The following is a 17,196-nucleotide window of genomic DNA, read 5'->3' on the forward strand; positions in this document are numbered from 1 at the left end:
CGGGAAGCACGTGGGTATGATGCCGGGATCCAGATTAAGGTGCATCAGCACAGCAGACCCTCACAGTCCAGGTTTCATCAATGCAGGACGAGAAAGGGGGGATGGATCCTCCCATTACCTGTCCAGTCGAGTGTTCTCTCACACACTCATAGTTCAGTCCTTGCCTTTTGAATTAAAGCTACCGTAGTGTAATTCTTGATGTAATGAGTTCCCCTTTTACTTAAATCGTTATATCTCAGGCAGAAATTTTAACAAGGATGGAGACCTCGTTGACTGGTGGACTCAACAGTCGGCAAATAATTTTAAAGACCAATCCCAATGCATGGTGTACCAGTATGGAAACTTCTCCTGGGACCTAGCAGGTGGACAGCATGTATGTGAGCATTCTCTTGGAATGTTTTAGATATATTTACTCTTTGTTGTTGTTGTCGCTATGGCTGCTGCTGCTCTATTTTATTTGAGTATAGATGACACATAATGTTATGCTAGTTCCAGGTATACAACTTAGTGATCTGACAAGTATATACATTGTGCTGTGTTCACTGCAAATACAGCTGCCATCTATCCCATTACATCACTATTACAATGTCATTGACTGTGTTCCTTATGCTCCGCTTTTATTCCCGTGACTTATGCATTCCATGACTGGAAGCCCACATCTCCCTCTCTTCTTCACCCAGGTTCTCTATCCCCCTGGCTCCTTCCCCTCTGGCAGCCATCAGTTCGTTTTTGTAATTTATAGTTCTGATTCTGCTTTTTGTTTATTCATTTTTTTCATTCCATTTACATGTGGAGTTGTACAGTGTTTGTCTTGCTCAGTCTGACTTATTTCACTTGCATAATACCCTCTAGGTCCATCCATTTTGTCTCAAATGGCACGATTCCATCCTTTTTATGGCTGAGTAATATTCCATTGTGCATATGTGTGCACATTTCCCTTCTTCTTTATCCATTCGTCTCGCCATAGACACTTAAGTTGCTTCCATGTCTTGGCTGTTGTAATGCAGCAGTAAATAAATATATCTTTTCAAGTTAGTGTTTTCATATTCAGTAGTGAAATTATTGGATCATATAATATTTCTATTTTTAATTTTCTGAAGAATAGATATATCCACTCTTAAGTGCATTGTTGATCCTTCTTAACAATCCAAATGTAAGTAAGGACCTTTAAGCATCTTTTGTTTTTTAACAGCTCAATGGGATTAATACACTGGGAGAAAATATTGCTGATAATGGAGGTATTGGCCAAGCATACAGAGTGAGTAATAATATGTTTTCCCATTTTAGTGGTTGGAATGTTTATTTCTCATATTTAATTATTCATTTAAAGCCTTTTGCAAATGGCACATTTAATGTAGGCAGTGAACAATAAATAGAAAGTAGAAAACACATGGGGATAAAGGGAATTGTAAATATGTTAACTAGAAAGGGCAACATGGTTATGGTTGAGCTGAACAATCTAGGCTTCTGAGAAGCTGAGAAGAGGAAACCATATCAGCAGAAATGAGGAGACATGCAAGTTCCACAGAGGAAGCAACTTTTTTTTTAAAGAAATAAGCTCTGAAGTAAATGTTTTAGAAAAGGTGTCTCGTCGAAAGCATTATTTCAGTCATTGATTGGTGTAGTAAACAAGACCCTCAGGACCCTGCTGTTTCACAGCAGGTGAAGCAATATTTGGGAACCATAATCAGCATAACAGTTACAATGATTCAGTGAGGGACTGAAGTGATCCAGCTCTAGCACACGGCCTTATAGTCATCTAGACTATCATGCTCAGAGGAGCATATTGCTGGAACATCCCTTAGAATCTCATTTAGCCTTCCATTCGTTCTTGCATTCAACAAATACTTGCTGAGGACTTTACTGTGTTTTTGGCACTATTCTCAGTGCTAGAGATACAGTGTGAATCCTCCATAAAATATGTCATTATCTGATGATTAGAGCAGGTATTAAAGGATGGTCTAGTTGATGCCATGTACACAAGAAAAAGTAGGGATTTTTCACAAGAGTAGAGGAGTACTGGTCTTGGAAGCAACAAGAAGGAATGAGAGTATTTTGAGTGTTTCTCCCAACCCTGAGGTAGCTCACATGTGGGACAATGAGCAGTGTCTACTTGAGAAGGTACAGGGGACAAAGTGTCCCAGGACAGAACCAGGCTTCTTTAAGACAAAGATGAATGGAATCTTGTATGCAATGAGAATGTAGGATTATTTGTCCACCATAGAAATGCATGGGTTAGGGGCACCTGGGTGGCTCAGTTGGCTATGCATCTGCCTTTAGCTCAGGTCATAATCCCAGGGTCCTAGGATGGAGCCCCCCATCGGGCTCCCTGCTTAGTGGGGAGCCTGCTTCTCCCTCTCCTGCTTGTGCTCTCCCTTGCTATCTTTGTCTCTTTCTCTCTCAAATACATAAATAAAATATTTTTTTAAAAAAATGTATGGGTTAGAAGGAAGAAGGAGGGCCTCCATGGTTGGGCCGGAAAGGGGAAGTTTCAGAGCAGTGTGGGAGAGATGACTGGTAGGGTCTGTGACTTGGCAGTGACCAAGGATCAAAGTGTGAGGCTTGGGAAATTAAACTGCCTGAAAATTTTCCAAAAGAGTGAGTCCCAGCAAAGTCCTGGGGGATGGTATATTGCTGCTTCTTTGAATGCGTGGTAATACTTGTCTAGATGCCAGGCAATGTGCATTTTACCTCTTTGGGTGCTGGATATTTTTGTTTTCCTACAAATGTACTTGAGCTTTACACTTGGACACAACGAGATTCCTCAGAAATGGTTTGATCCTTTTGGACCTTGGTTTTACAACTTGTTAGGTGGGACTGGGTAATGCTCAGTCTAGGGACAATTATTCTCCAATGCTGAGGCAAGACCCTACTCTGTGGATCTTGAGGTCTTCTATTTTTTGTCCTGTGTGAGTACTGGGTATTTTTGTCTCTAACGTTTTCTCATAATTCCTTCCCTAGTCTTTGGTAGTGTGCTCATATGCATCCTACATACTCAGCTGGATACTTGAGGGGCCCATCTGCTCTCTAGAGATCCTCTTCTATGTAGCTTTCTCCTCCTTAGGACCCTGTCCTTTGTGTCCTTGAACTCTCAGCTCCTTCTCCTCAACTCAGTCCCTTAGGCTCCAACTAAATTTCTCTTCTTTAGATTGTAGCCTGGAAATGCTTAAGGCAATAAGCTGGGGCAATTATAGTAATAATACTTTATTTGTTTACCATGTCAGAGCGATCGCTCTTTTTTTTTTTTTTCCTAATGTCCAGTGCCATGCACACCATTGTTTCAGATATTTTGTCCATCATTTGATTGCTTCAGTAGGAAGGTAACTCCAATCCCTCTCACTCCATCTTGCCTGGACGTAGAAGACATTGGCATTCTCAATACTCCCATGATTTTTCTAATATTCAGACAGATTAAAAATCACTGATGTGAAAATGCAGCCAAAATCTGGGATGACGGCACTTCCATGAAGAGCTTCACCTAAGACAAGTTTAGACTTGTAATAATAAAGCAAATTACAAGTGTGAAAATATTTTATTATACATGAAATCATAATATCTAATACCCTGTCGCCTTGCTAGATTGTAAGCTTTCTGGAAAGGAGCAGGCTCAGGTCTTCCCCACGTTCCTAACATTTTACATAATATAGACTCAATAAATCTATGTTAAGGGCAAGGAGGAGGAAATGAAATATATCTTCTGCTTATCTAATTGATCACTTTCATTTGTATTAAATTGGAAGTAACACATCTCAGAAAGTTTGTCATAAATTCCTTAAATATTTTTAGTAGAGGAAAACTATTGTTCAATAGTATTTGTAAAGCCTTAAGAATTAAGACCCTTCTCTGACCTTCAGGTAACCTAAATTCCTAATGTAACTGAGGTTCAGTCTATTTTGCCCTGTCTTCCAGGGTGCCACAATAATTGCTCATCTTTATTCTTAGAATCATAGGATACTAATTTTTAAGGGCTCTTAAGGAATCCCTTCACTTTTGGCATGAATCATTGAAAGTCTGGTGTGAATCTTTTTTGCTAAGAGTAGTAACTGAGCTAAATATGGCAATTCCACACTAACTCCCTTGGCAACCCATTCTTCCAACTGGCTAGACTTACCTGTCTACCTACAAAACAACATTTAGATAATTTTTTTAATCATTTGTTTAAGTCATCCATCCATTCAACTGACATTTATTGACCATTGACATTTTCAGAGCATTTGTAAAATAAATTCTGGTTTTCTTTCTAATCCATGTAATAGTTGTAGGTTGCCGTGTGTAAATACATTATTATGGTGATCCTGATATAAAAGGTTAATTACTGGACTGCATGGTCTTTTGCTCAGGTTTATACATAAATTTAGAAATGATAAACATCATGTTTCTATTTCATTAACTGCCTAGGCCTATCAAAATTATGTTAAAAAGAATGGTGAAGAAAAACTACTTCCTGGACTTGACCTAAATCACAAACAGCTGTTCTTCCTCAACTTTGCCCAGGTATTGTACCTTTCTTGATTGATAGATATGAAAATCATTTTGAGTTATAATTTCATAGTTAGTTAGATACTGCATGCTGAGTTTTCTTGTTTTAATCAGTTGTGGCAGAGCATTTGACTTGACTGATTTTCATTGTTTGTAACAGACTATCAGCTCATATTAATGGTAATTATGTCCCTGGTTGCCTATCACTGAACATTATTTGAAGAGTAAATTATTGAGAAATGCAGAATTCCAATTTAATTTTTGCAGTAGGAAGCTGGCCTGCCCATACAAATAATCTTTGAACCTAAGCACACTACTTTCCTTCTTCTGTTCCTATCCCTAGGTGTGGTGTGGGACCTACAGGCCAGAGTATGCCGTCAACTCCATTAAAACAGATGTTCACAGTCCAGGGAATTTCAGGTGCGTGGGTTTGAACAGCAGTCAAGGTGCTCCAATATTGACTCCATTATTTCCACATTGGGAAATGGCTTTTTCTAACTCTGACTATAAAATGTGGAAATCCAGGTTTTGTTTTTTCTTTTGAGCGTCATGGATAGGATCAACAGAACACAGCAGGATAACTGTCCTGTTTACATGATCATAGCCTTGACTGCGCTTATCCTCAGAATGCACGTGACCTATGCTTAGTGCTTGATGGATTCCAAGATGATGCCAGAGAATATTTAAAGGTAGCACAAAGACGTTTTTAAGAGGCTATGAAAAGTTTAGGCCTAGCACCAATGAGTAGCCATTCCAAAGAAAGATTTGCATTCAACATAAAGAGAAATGTGGTTTAATTAGAGGTAATTAGAGGCTTTCCAGCATAAAGTTATCCCCAGATCTACAGGGGAGAGTACGTTGAAGCAGAGGTTAGCAAACTGCCAAGGATGCTGGAGAAAAATGCTCTGTAGAGTGGGAAGGTTGAGTTAGAAGAAGTCCGAAGTCCTGAGATCAGAAAATCTAAGAGAGCATTGTACTGGAAGAGAATCACTCTAACTATCATTTAAATGATAAATCCTGGATCCCTATATATCCATTTTAGCTCTGAATTATTAGTGCTCCCCTTCCCACATACTGTTACACTTCATTACTGATCAACACTTCTCAGGCAGGAACTCTGAAAAACAAAGTTAAAATTTTGTAACGTGGTTGGAAAAGTTTGAGAACAAAAGAGAATCAATGGGTTGAGTTTTAAAATCCCTTCCTAAAATAGACATAAATATACTGCCTGGATCATACTGCCTGGGGGAAAAAAAACATTCAATTATGAAACAAAAAATAGCACATTTACAAATTAAAGGGTTTACTCACCTTGTTCATCATCACGGTAATCACCATCATTTAGTATTCGCTTTAACAGCTCTTTCAAAATTCATTCACTCAACAACTGTTTATCGTATGCCCATTACCTTTGTAATCCAAGGTAAATTCAGTCTAGCTAGAATAGTCAAATTAACTTCTTTTTAGATAATGAGCAGGAAAAGTCACTGGATCAATTCCCATGGTAGTTTATCCAAGAAACTTTCTGTTTTCGTTTTTAGAAGTTGTCTTTTTCCTTGCTGAAGTCTTCAGAAGTGAAAACACAGGAATGTAATTCTGAAGACAACAGAGGGCAATTATTATAAGTTCACATAAACCATGATAACAATCCAATAGGTCAAAGCTCTACCCTCCATAGCCCCATGAACTAAAGTGTGTGTGCATAAAAACCTAATTAATTTAAGTAATATTATTATAATACCTGGTACACCTGGCATATTCTCAGAAAATGGAGCTTGCAAATTGAATGTTTTTGATAGCTAAAATTTGTCCCTCGGGTATTAACATTTTTATCTTAAATACTGGATTAAAATTTCTCTGTTTAAAACACATTTTCTACCTTATTGCCTTATTAACACAATATCCTGAACAAAACCTAGCCTTGTTTTTTAAATGACACAGACTATTGTTATGACTATTAGTTGACATTTTAGCATTTATTAGTTTAGTGAAATCCTCAAAAGCTAGAGTATGAGGAGCTATTTATTCGTACACTACAGAGCCACCAATGGGGATATGGTGATGCTCTTTTGACTTTTCATTCTGGCTTCTTCTAGAGGTAGGGCCTCTAGTAGGGTTTTCCTGTTGGTTTGTTTCTTCCCTATTTCTGTTTTCTGTTAATACATTGCCTGCCTTTTGCCATCCCATATCTTCATTCTGATTAGCTCAGAAAGCACATCCTTAAACTTGCATGGTTAAAAAATAAAAAAATAAATGAATTCAAGCTTTGAAGTAAGAAACACTTGAGTTCCACCCATGGTTTTGCCATTTATAAGCTGTTACTTAACCTCTGTATCTCAGTTTCTAGATTTTTTTTTAAAAGGTTGATTGATTGATTGATTGATTGATGATAGACATAGAGAGAGAGAGAGGCAGAGACACAGGAGGAGGGAGAAGCAGGCTCCATGCCAGGAGCCCGACACGGGACTCGATCCCGGGACAGAGGGATCCCCTCAGTTTCTAGATATTTTAAATTAGGATTAAATTATCATGAGAGTTGTTAAGAGGATTAATGTTAATATAGAAGAAGTGCCTATTTACATATATGTGTTTGAAAATTAGTACTAGGATTATTTTTAGATAAGATAAGTATGAACAGAATAAGAATCCTCATGAGTAAATTCTTGGACTTTGCAACAGTTTTTATTACCTGAGAGACAGGGTGTTTTGTTGCTTATGTCTTATGTCTGGATAGATCAGAATGTCAGTAACTGATCACTGGTTAAATGATATGTGGGTAAATACATAACTGTTTTCTACTCTCAATTTTAAACTGAAAACAATTTAATTATAAATATGTAAAATTTGCTATCTGTAAAAACACACATTATTTTATTATAAAATATGTAAAATTATTCACAACTTTATTCTGGTGTGAAGGATGCCTCTTTGACTATTTTTCGTTTATAGTAAGAAAAGTATGTGTTGTTTTTAAAAAAGGGTAAATGGAATGCCAACCTTTTGTCAAGGAAATTATTATTTTCTCTGGAGGTAAAGGGATTTCCTTGGCAAAAGGTTGAGGTTACATTTAGTTTTGGAAACAGGCTGCTTCCTGGCTTTACAAAGTAAAACATTTTTTATAAAGAGCCTTACAAACTGATACACATTGAATTGCTATTGAGAAATTGTGCATAGTGGTTTCTGTAGAAACATTTCTGAAATAGAGGGAGGTTTTGTAACATTATACTTAAATACCACAGTATTAAAACAGAAGGCAAAATATACTTGATATAAAGCTGAATCTATAAACCTTGTTGGGTCTGAGTTGTAATTGTTTTATTCCTCCTATCTGAAGTCTTATGTACTTTAGATGAATTTCTAAAACTTTAGTATTTAAAATAAAAATATTTCCCCTTGATGTTTTTTAGAAGTTGAACTCACAATTTAAATGGCTTCTTTTTGGAAATTCAGCTTCTGTTAACCATCCACAGTCGCTTGGAATGGCCGTTCTGCTAATATTTACCCTATAATCTGCAAATGCGTCTTTAAAGTTATTCAGATGTCATACTTCTAAACAATATATATCTGATAATTTTTTTAAAGCTAGTCCAAAGGGACAAAGTGATATCAGTGTGTATGCTACCTAAACAGAAAAGGTGCTAATTTAGGTGCTTAATTTGCTCAATATCATCTTCCAGGCAGAATAAAAGGACACTCTATAGAACTAACACCACTAATAAAGCAAGGCATTTTTTCCCAGAGCTTAATTCCTAGTCCTTTTTGTAAGATATTTTTTCTAGTGTGTTATGTAGACATTTTCAAGCACTATGGTGATTTTGTTACCTACTATTCCATGATTTAGTATGTGCATGCTAAATCCTCCGAAATACTAATGTTTCCTCTCTTTCCCTTAAATATTAGCTTCGGTTTCTGATATTTTGTAAATGTCAGTTTGGATCTTGGTGGACCTTGTAGCACTTGTTCATCTTCATATCTGAGAATCTATTCAGATATTTATTTCTTTGTGAATTTATAGTGGGACATATGCTGATCAATGTGACCTTACATTAATTAACAAAATCATGAACAACAGTTAAAGGTAAAGATTAGATAGTTTATTTATGAATGAAGCTTGTTAACCTTGTAACCAAGCCATTTATTGAAAAGAAGGGACAAAGGGTTGTCAGAAGACCAATTAATTGCAAAAAGCTCATTTAGTAATTAAAAAATCCAGTTAAGCGCAGGCAGGAGTAGTCTTCTCGGTCACTTGATGTTCGACCCCATATCGCTCAGATGTTTTTAAAACAAGTGGTTATTTACCAGAGGAATAGACAACAACAGTACAATAAAATATTTTATATAATGAAGTAAAAATTTCAAGTAAATCACTTTAAGAAATAATCAACAAAAGCCATCTATCTTCTGTTATAATAAAATACTGCACAGTTTTCATATACCATGGAATTCAAGTAAGTCGCTTATGTAACATTAATGAAATATAGCCCCACTCTTAAGGGGAGGGATTCATTTGATTAAATAATGTACCCGCTTTCTGAAATAGATTATTTACATCATCCATCCAAAGATTTGATGTGAACAATAAGACTTTAATTAGAGTGCTGGGAAGGTAAGCGAAATCCTGGTATAACGTTGACCTAATTATTCAGAACCAAATTATCTGAGTGAAGCCTTTGGATGGAAAGAGAAGAGCTGAAATGGAAATGGAGAGCTGAGTGCCCATTAGGTTGAGTGTCGCGATGTTGCTAACTGCCATTGGTGCTCTGTGAAGACTTCCCTTCTTTGAGGCGTCTGGGTTTTCTTCATTTCCCTAATGTTTTTATGACAACTGTAGAATTAAGTCATGGGTATGGACATGTTACTGAAGTACTTGTCTCCATATGATTACATCTAGGATTCAAAAAAAAAAAAAAGTTTATTGAAACGAAAACAAAAAAGCGCAGCTCTTCCAGTCAGTGGCTCTCAGATGCCTTCCCTGTCCATCAGGGAGCTTCCTGCTCAATTTGAGGACCCGTCAGGCCACCATGATGACTGTCACTAAGCCAGGACATAAGGCTTCCTCGAGTGGAAAGGGGATTGAATTAAATAAATCAAAGCTTCTGTCTCAGAGTCTATGAGCCTAGGAACTTAAAGACTAAAGACTAATACAAACACCTGATGTCTAAAATCTTTTTATTCTTTGGGGCACCTGACTGGCTCAGTCAGTAGAGCATGGGACTCCTGATCTTGGGGTTGGTTGTGAATTAGAGCCCCATGTTGGGTATAGAGATGACTAAAAGTAAAATCTTTTTATTCCCACATATATGACCACTTTTGACCAAGTATCAAGTGAATTTGTTCTTGAACCTTCAGATTTAAGAAAAGACATTATTGTTGTTGTTATTATTATTATTATTATTATTATTATTATTATTTTAGAAAATTAATTAAATTCCAAGTTCCCACCCTAAGCAGGGAGGTAAGAAGTTTAATTTTAGTAGTTTAAGTATACTCCATTTTAGAGTCATACAGGAATCCCAAGACCCAGAAATTAGGGAATTAACCTGCATCTCCTGTCTGCCATGGCCACTCCTGCTATCCCTGCAGTTCAGGGGCTCCATCTGAAGTCAGGTGGCTCCATTTCCTTCTGGTGGTCGTGGGTAAGGGCCTCAGGAACCACTGCTCCTGATGCTTAGGCTCCCCCACATTACATCCCATCCTTTCAGAGGTCCTCTCAGGGCCCTGCTCAGTGTGGGAGGCACGTCTTGGTCACTCTCACAACCCACCAATACTGGGCCCCTCCTCAGCACTGGGGAGGCCAGCTTTCTCCATCTCAGGTGGACTAATAGATGTAAATTCCCCAGCGCTAGCTCCCACCCCACTTCAACACTCCCATACCAAGAAGATATCTCTTAATCTTTAGGACTCCTCTAGGAATACTAAAACACACACACACACACACACACACACACACACACACACAAAGTTTACATTCTCCCCGAAGGATAGGGAAGTTGTGATATTGAAGATTGAGAGAAGTTGATGTGGTAATGGTTGACACGTTAGGAAGTCAGCCTTTGAGAAATTAGATATGGATCTGTCTTTCCTGGAATGGGGGTGAGGAAAAGAAATGCTTGCTTTTTTTTCTCATAGTTGGTCCATAGTAGCAAATAAACACAAAAATGCTAAGCAGCATTTTTCTTTATAATGCCCCATCCCTCCTATACTTGTGATCACCATGACCAGCGACAGGCTCATGTATTCAGTAGGTATGTCCCAAGCCCTACAATATACAAGGCACTGTGCTGGGCTTGAGTGGGGGGCGGGGGGCAGCAGGGAACAAGAGATGCACAGTGCTGTGCCCTCAGGTTGCAGCGTGGTGAATGTCAGGAAGTAAAGAAGAACAAATCTTTGCAAGCTGATAGGACCACTACTGGTGGGAGGAACTAGTTGGGACATTATTTGAAGAAAGCCTCTGAGGAGGAGTAAATCATGTCGTCACCAGGCAATATCTTTCCAGGGAGTGGGGTCTATAGGAGCAGTAGGCCCTGAAGAGGGAAAGAAATCGGCTGGTTGGATGAATGGAACGTAGGTCTGTGTAGTTTGAGCCTAATGAGAAACAGGAAGAGAAACGTACTATGAGGAGGCCGGGAGGGTAGGCCGGAGACATCAGAACGTTGGAGACCATGGAAAGGAGGGTGCATTTCATTCAGGCCCCATCAAACAAGGGGATTAGGGGACTTGATCTAAATTTTAAAGATCATTCAGCCGTGTGGAGAATGGGTTAGAGGAGATAAGAGGGCAAATATTTATACCTAGCACACCTGCCACGTACAGAGATCTCAGTAATTGGAACATACTCTCCTGCCAGTAGCTTGAGGGCTTCCCACCACCCTAGTCTGTTTGCCTCCCTGCCCTCCCTCCCAACCTAAGGTGGGTGTGGTGGAGAGAAGGGAAGGAGCTGGTTTGGGGTGGATGTGAAAACATCAGCTCCGCATCACTGTCCTGACCTAGGTCTCCCCGCAAATACTGCTCGGTGCCGACAGTGGGTTGGACAGTGTTGTTTTTGCCCACTGGGGTCAGAGATAAGAAGACATTGACTTCTTGCCAGTCCTTTCCAGTTACTCCGGCTGAATCCAGTTTCTGATATCTGTGAAGTTTCTTTTGGAAATAAAAAGAAAATAATGATCTTCCTTATTAGATCAAATCAACACGTATCTATTTAAAGTCTGTTATGTTTAAGTTACTGTCTGAGCCCTTCCAAGATCTAATGAAAAATCAGGATTTTATCTTTGACCAAACCCTTCTTGTAACAACTGCAATTCGGAATGTGAATTATTTATTTTACAACATGCAGAGGGTGTTTATAAGTTAACTTCCCGTGACAACCGTAAGATGCAGGCACGATTATCATATACATTTTACAGAAAAGGAACCTGAAGCACCGAAACGCTAGATAAATACAACTCATAACCAGGATTCAAGCCATACGGTCTTCAAAACCTGTGCTCTGAACTCCTGTCCTTTGTTACATGTCCATTAAAAATCCTGTGAATGAGTAGAACTTTTTTTTTTTCCCCTCTCAAGCTGTGACTTCCAAATTCCCTCAGTAGGCTCACATAGAGGAACTCTGTAGAGCTCCTACGTCGTATGGGCATAAGGGTCGAACGCTAGCAGTGACTTTTGTTTCTTTCACAGGATTATTGGGACTTTGCAGAACTCCCCTGAGTTTTCGGAGGCCTTCCATTGCCGCAAGAATTCATACATGAATCCAGAAAAGAAATGCCGAGTTTGGTGATCTTCAGAAAAAGCGCTGTAGCCCTTGGCTAGACTTGCCAACACCACAGAAATGGGGGACCCTGTGGAAGAGAAAGTGGGACACAGAAGTCACTGTAATTACATGGGGGTAGTGCACAGGGATGAGAGAGCATCATATTAGAAATGAAGTTAGGTTATTCTGGAAAAGGTGTGGAGAGAGGGGGGGGGGGGGGTCTGGCGTCTATCCAATCACTTGTCACTGTGTAAATAATGCTTGATCTCTAAAGATATTACCATTCATTTCTGTTTCTCATATGATCTGCCAATTTGATGTCGTCTCTTGAAAACAGTGTTAACCACTTGATGTAGACTGGGGTTGCTAATCAAAGGGAGATTAAAGAGATTGAAGCATACGGTTGGCTCCAAACACAGCAGTGGCATGAGGGTTGAAAACACATTAGCCTAACTACTTATTTTTTACGTTTATTTGCAACATTTCCGCTCCTAAAGAACTCTTCCAAAGAATTCTTATACGTGTTGGGGCCTTGGGACTTAATGTAATTTTAAACCAATTTTGCCGATCACCAGTTATTCATTCTGAGATCATTTTATTTTAAGCTACTCTTAGGGCTAAAATGAATGTCTTGAAACTGTTTTTCATTGTACCTGCTTTCACGGATACTGAAGTTCTTGAGGCTCCCTGCAATTTTCTAAGCAATTTCTTGTTCTCGCTCTCTCTCAAAACTTGATCTTTTTAAGAGATTTGTAGTAATGTATAAATAATAATTTTTATATTTAATTATTAACTACATTTATGACTAAGTAATTATTGTTATAGGTAATCATTGAATATTGACATTTCCGGACAGAGATAAATAGTTACGAACCAAGATCTGTAAAATGATGTACAGATGAAGATTTGAGACTTTTTCAACTTATAAATCATATTGATAAAAAGCTTTAAGCACAAAGTCTGGGTTAAAACTTGCCATTGGACAGTTGTCTAAAGATATGAGACCTGTGAGACAGGCAGGACTTTCAAAATAAACCCTGTCCCTGAGGTGGCTAGGATAAAAGGACAATATTGCATCTCTGTAGCTCTGCATCTCCTTATCTTTTCAGGTTTGTCATCTGATGGAAATTTTTTGATAATAAATTGAAATTGTGAGCTCATTACTCACCAAGCCTGTTGTGCCAGCTGTCTAGCTTTGGAAAGTGCATTTCTGAAGATAGATGAGAGGCCTCCCCTCCCCGGACAGACCTGCTTCTAAAATCCTAACTCACATAGAGTTCTGGGAGGAGACTGTCTCATCCCTGATAGGAACTCGTTTCTTGAGATTTTTGTCTTCTTCTCTTTCCCCGTCCTTTTGGCTGGTTTGGCTAATTTCATTACTGGATTGACATTTTACAAAAGGGGCGTGCTTCCAAAATCCTTGTATTTCCTAACAAAAATGAAAATTAGGAATTTCTATTCCAAATATGAGTGCGGGTTTTCTTCTTGAAAAAGGCCCATTTACCTTTGTTTAAAAAGTCATTAAAGTATATACGCAAAAGTTCCATTAAACGTAAGTATACAGCTGAGAACGTGAACTCTCTCTAGCTGAACACAGCCCTGTAACCAGCACCTTTAAGAGACAAAACACTGCCGGTGCCTTAGAAGTCCTTTCTTCCAACCACCCCTTCTCTCCTCCACGGACGAGTACAGCCCTGACTCCTAGTAGCATACATCAGTTTTAATCAATTAGCATGTTTTCTTTTGCGTCTGGCTTCTTTCACTCAGTGTTACATTTTGAGGCTCATCTGTATTGTTGCATTTGATTGTGGATCTTTCCTTGTCATTGCTCTATAATATTCTATTGTGATTACACCACAGTTCATCCATTCCATTGTTGGTAGGCACTTGAGAAATTTCCAGTTTGGGGCTGTTACAAATGGTGCAATTATGAGCATCCAAACTTGCATAATGCCATCTTGTTTACTTTGAGATTTTAATGAGCTCATTTCTATAAATATTTCATAAAGTTATTATAAATGTTGAAAATATAGTTTTAAAACTAGCCATGGATATCCTTATCTTGTTCTTCTTATGTCACTACCACCATTATTAGGGATAATTCGAAGTATACTTCTGGGCATATTTCCTTAAATGAACTGAAAACACTTGTAAGTAATATCGGTGGCTGGAGCAGTAGGGGCGTCCAGTTCTGAAGGGAACAACTGTCTTTTAATCATGTCATTTCTATCCTATCAGAGCAGCTGAAGGGCAACTAGTACAAATTATAAAAAGACACTAGATTCCTTACTCTTTAAAATGTCAGACGTCCCAGTCTTATGGAAGGACTTGAGTGAAATTTTCTGGAAAACAAAAGACCTTTCTAATGCCTGGCTCTCCTAGGTCTAGAAATACCAAATTTCCTGGGACTAAGGAATACCCCAAAGTGAAAAGACCAATACTCCCCCTCTCGCACACGAGGACATTATTAACTGCATATGGCATGGTTGCTGAGTTGTACTGGTCTCTCCCAACCACTCTCAATCATTTGGTGTTGTTCCATCAGGTAAGGCCCACTTGTAATCTCACACATAAATCCAATTTCACTGTGGCTGAATTCTGGTCAAGGAAAGAGTTTAGAAACTGAGACACAAAGGGCTGGGAGCCAATATCCTCAAGGGATGAGGATAGAAAGACGTTCTCAGCACCAAAGCTAAGGAGTCGGCCTCTATGCTGCAATCAATGTCCATGTGAATTCTGGGTATAAGGTGGACAGGCTGCTATATTGGAAGAAGAGTCTTCTATTCTAGTCCTATCCTGCCATTAATGACGAGGTGACCTTGGGCATTGATCCATTCTCTTGGGTCATTCTTTTCCCACCTGAAATCAAAGAAAATTCGATTCTATCAGTAGTTCTCAGAGAGAGAAAGAGACTTTGCTTGTAATCTGTTCCCCAGTTAAGAACTGTTGGGTAAGATAATTTCCAAACCCTCATGTAAATGCCTGAGTCCAATTAGACCACATCGTAGTCCAAAGGACAGGGACTGAAGTTGTATCTTGTTAGGGTCAATGCTGCTCTTACTGGTTTTCTCGAAAGCCCTTTTATTCCCGTTGTCACAGATGGAGTTCTCAAAGTAAAAGATCACTGTTAGTTTGGAAATGAAACTCCACCCTGTCAAAGATGGAAATTCAGAAAGTTTTATCAGTTCCAGTCTCAAAAATACAAAATAAAAACAAACATTTTGATAGTATTGCTTTTATGCCTAATCCAGCCTCCCCTGTCCCCCATGTCAACCTCCACAGCGTTTATGTCTCAAAAAATGTTAAGACCAAACAGAGCTTTCATTTCTGCAATCTCACACTTGCTGCTGGCTTCAAATCAGGTCTTTTAAATGTGAATGATATAAACTATTTCACCAATATTTTCTTATTTATCCCCATTCTTCCAAAGATACCAACTTTCTGATCTGATTTCTTTGCAAAAGTTCAGTGAAAAGGTTGCCAAATGTTATAAGGAGTCACAGGCGTAACCAGATGACTTAGGCAGAAACTAAAATTGCCTTTGCGCATCATCCCTGGGCTAACGGATGTGACTTTTGGTTAGTCAGGTGAAGAGAGGAGCCTGCGAACGACTGTTGTCAAAGTGCCACATATATATTGCATTCTAATCTCTTCCTTAACAATGTTGTCTTAATTTTAACTGCTTTGTATTTTGCATTTCTTCTAAAACAGTGAGAAATACTACTGTTATTGTCAACCTTATAGCCAAATTACTGCGCTTCTATTTTATTGTTTGACAAAGCAGATCCTCTAGGTTGTGCAAGAGAAGCCTGGCAGAAAAATGATCATTGACTCTTGCCAGAATTAATGATGGGCCCTCAGCCCTGAACAGTGCAAAAAGGCTGGAAGTCTAGCAATTGCGACTAAGTTTTCTATTTATGGATTTGCTTTTTACCCCGGAACTAACAGTAATTTTTTTTCAGGTATCAAGCCTCTTAACATCTGATTCGACTCCTGTAAATGCACTTGATGTCATCTCTGATCTGATACATCAAAGTATAATGCATCCTCAAAGTTTATTTACTCTAAATGCAGGAAGACAAAAGTGGGGTCAAGTGTAGTATCTGAGTTATCTGATCACCTTGGTGTAAATCTTTCAACACACATGCTGACATGCTCTGTGTCTCCTGAAATATGGCATCAAAGATGTGATGCTAAGATGTTCAAGGCACCTTTACTTTTAATATCAAAGCATTGGGAAGGAAGAAACGAAATAGGAGAAAATGCTTAGATTTGTCCAAAGAAAATATGAAGAGGAGGCAAGTTAGATATGCATTATGATTTCAATTGTGTTAAAATATTGTTGTCTAGAGAAAGAGTTGGAAGACTATGTGCCCAAAATTAATAAGGAACGATTAGGATAGTGATTCTTATTTCCTTTTTTCTCCTGCATTTTAAATATTTCTAAGAGAAAAAAATATATTTCTGTGAGGTGAAAACATTAACCTTAAAAGTCATCTTGAAAATGGTATTTGGAAGAAAGGAGGAAGTAAGAGAGAGAAGATGAAATGGAGAAGAACGAAGGGAAAATTGACCTTCAAAAAAGGAAACCTGATTCCTTTGAATTTAAGATGTGTTTATTTAAGAAACTATTCGGTTTTGGTAGCTCAGGCAATTTAGACCCAAGGATCCAGTAAAGTTATTTTGGTCAGGAACCCCTTTCATCACAGCATGGACTGTTTCCCAAGGTGGCTTTGACAAACACTGCTTCACACGGAGCAGAGGAATTTAACGGGCCTTCTACTGACTGTGCTCCAAGTGGTCACTGAGAACAAAGCATATGCTTCGGGGGGTCTTTTGTTCAACCCCACCGAAAATGCTAATCTTGCCACTCTCTCCCACCTGGTCTCTCCACCCCCCCCCCCCCCCCCCCGCCCTATACAAAATCCTAGCATTGACCAAATCCTGGCCAAGGTTACGGTTACAGCCTA

The 17,196-nt window shown here is 38.7% G+C and overlaps 1 protein-coding gene across 6 annotated transcripts in view; it reads left to right on the forward strand.

Annotated features, from left to right (window-relative positions):
- The window catches only part of MME (membrane metalloendopeptidase), a 137,339-nt gene extending 123,942 nt beyond the window's left edge, over positions 1–13,397 (forward strand). For all 6 annotated transcript variants that reach the window (XM_041733930.1, XM_041733928.1, XM_041733926.1 and 3 more), the window contains 5 exons: positions 240–373; positions 1,193–1,258; positions 4,399–4,494; positions 4,823–4,899; positions 12,154–13,397. In XM_041733930.1, the coding sequence (XP_041589864.1) occupies positions 240–373; positions 1,193–1,258; positions 4,399–4,494; positions 4,823–4,899; positions 12,154–12,253 (473 nt within the window). In that variant the 3' untranslated portion in view covers positions 12,254–13,397. The remainder of the gene's footprint in view (positions 1–239; positions 374–1,192; positions 1,259–4,398; positions 4,495–4,822; positions 4,900–12,153) is intronic.
- The last annotated feature ends 3,799 nt before the right edge of the window (positions 13,398–17,196 follow it).

Source organism: Vulpes lagopus, chromosome 19 (genome assembly GCF_018345385.1).
Source record: "Vulpes lagopus strain Blue_001 chromosome 19, ASM1834538v1, whole genome shotgun sequence".
NCBI classification, from domain to species: Eukaryota; Metazoa; Chordata; class Mammalia; order Carnivora; family Canidae; genus Vulpes; species Vulpes lagopus.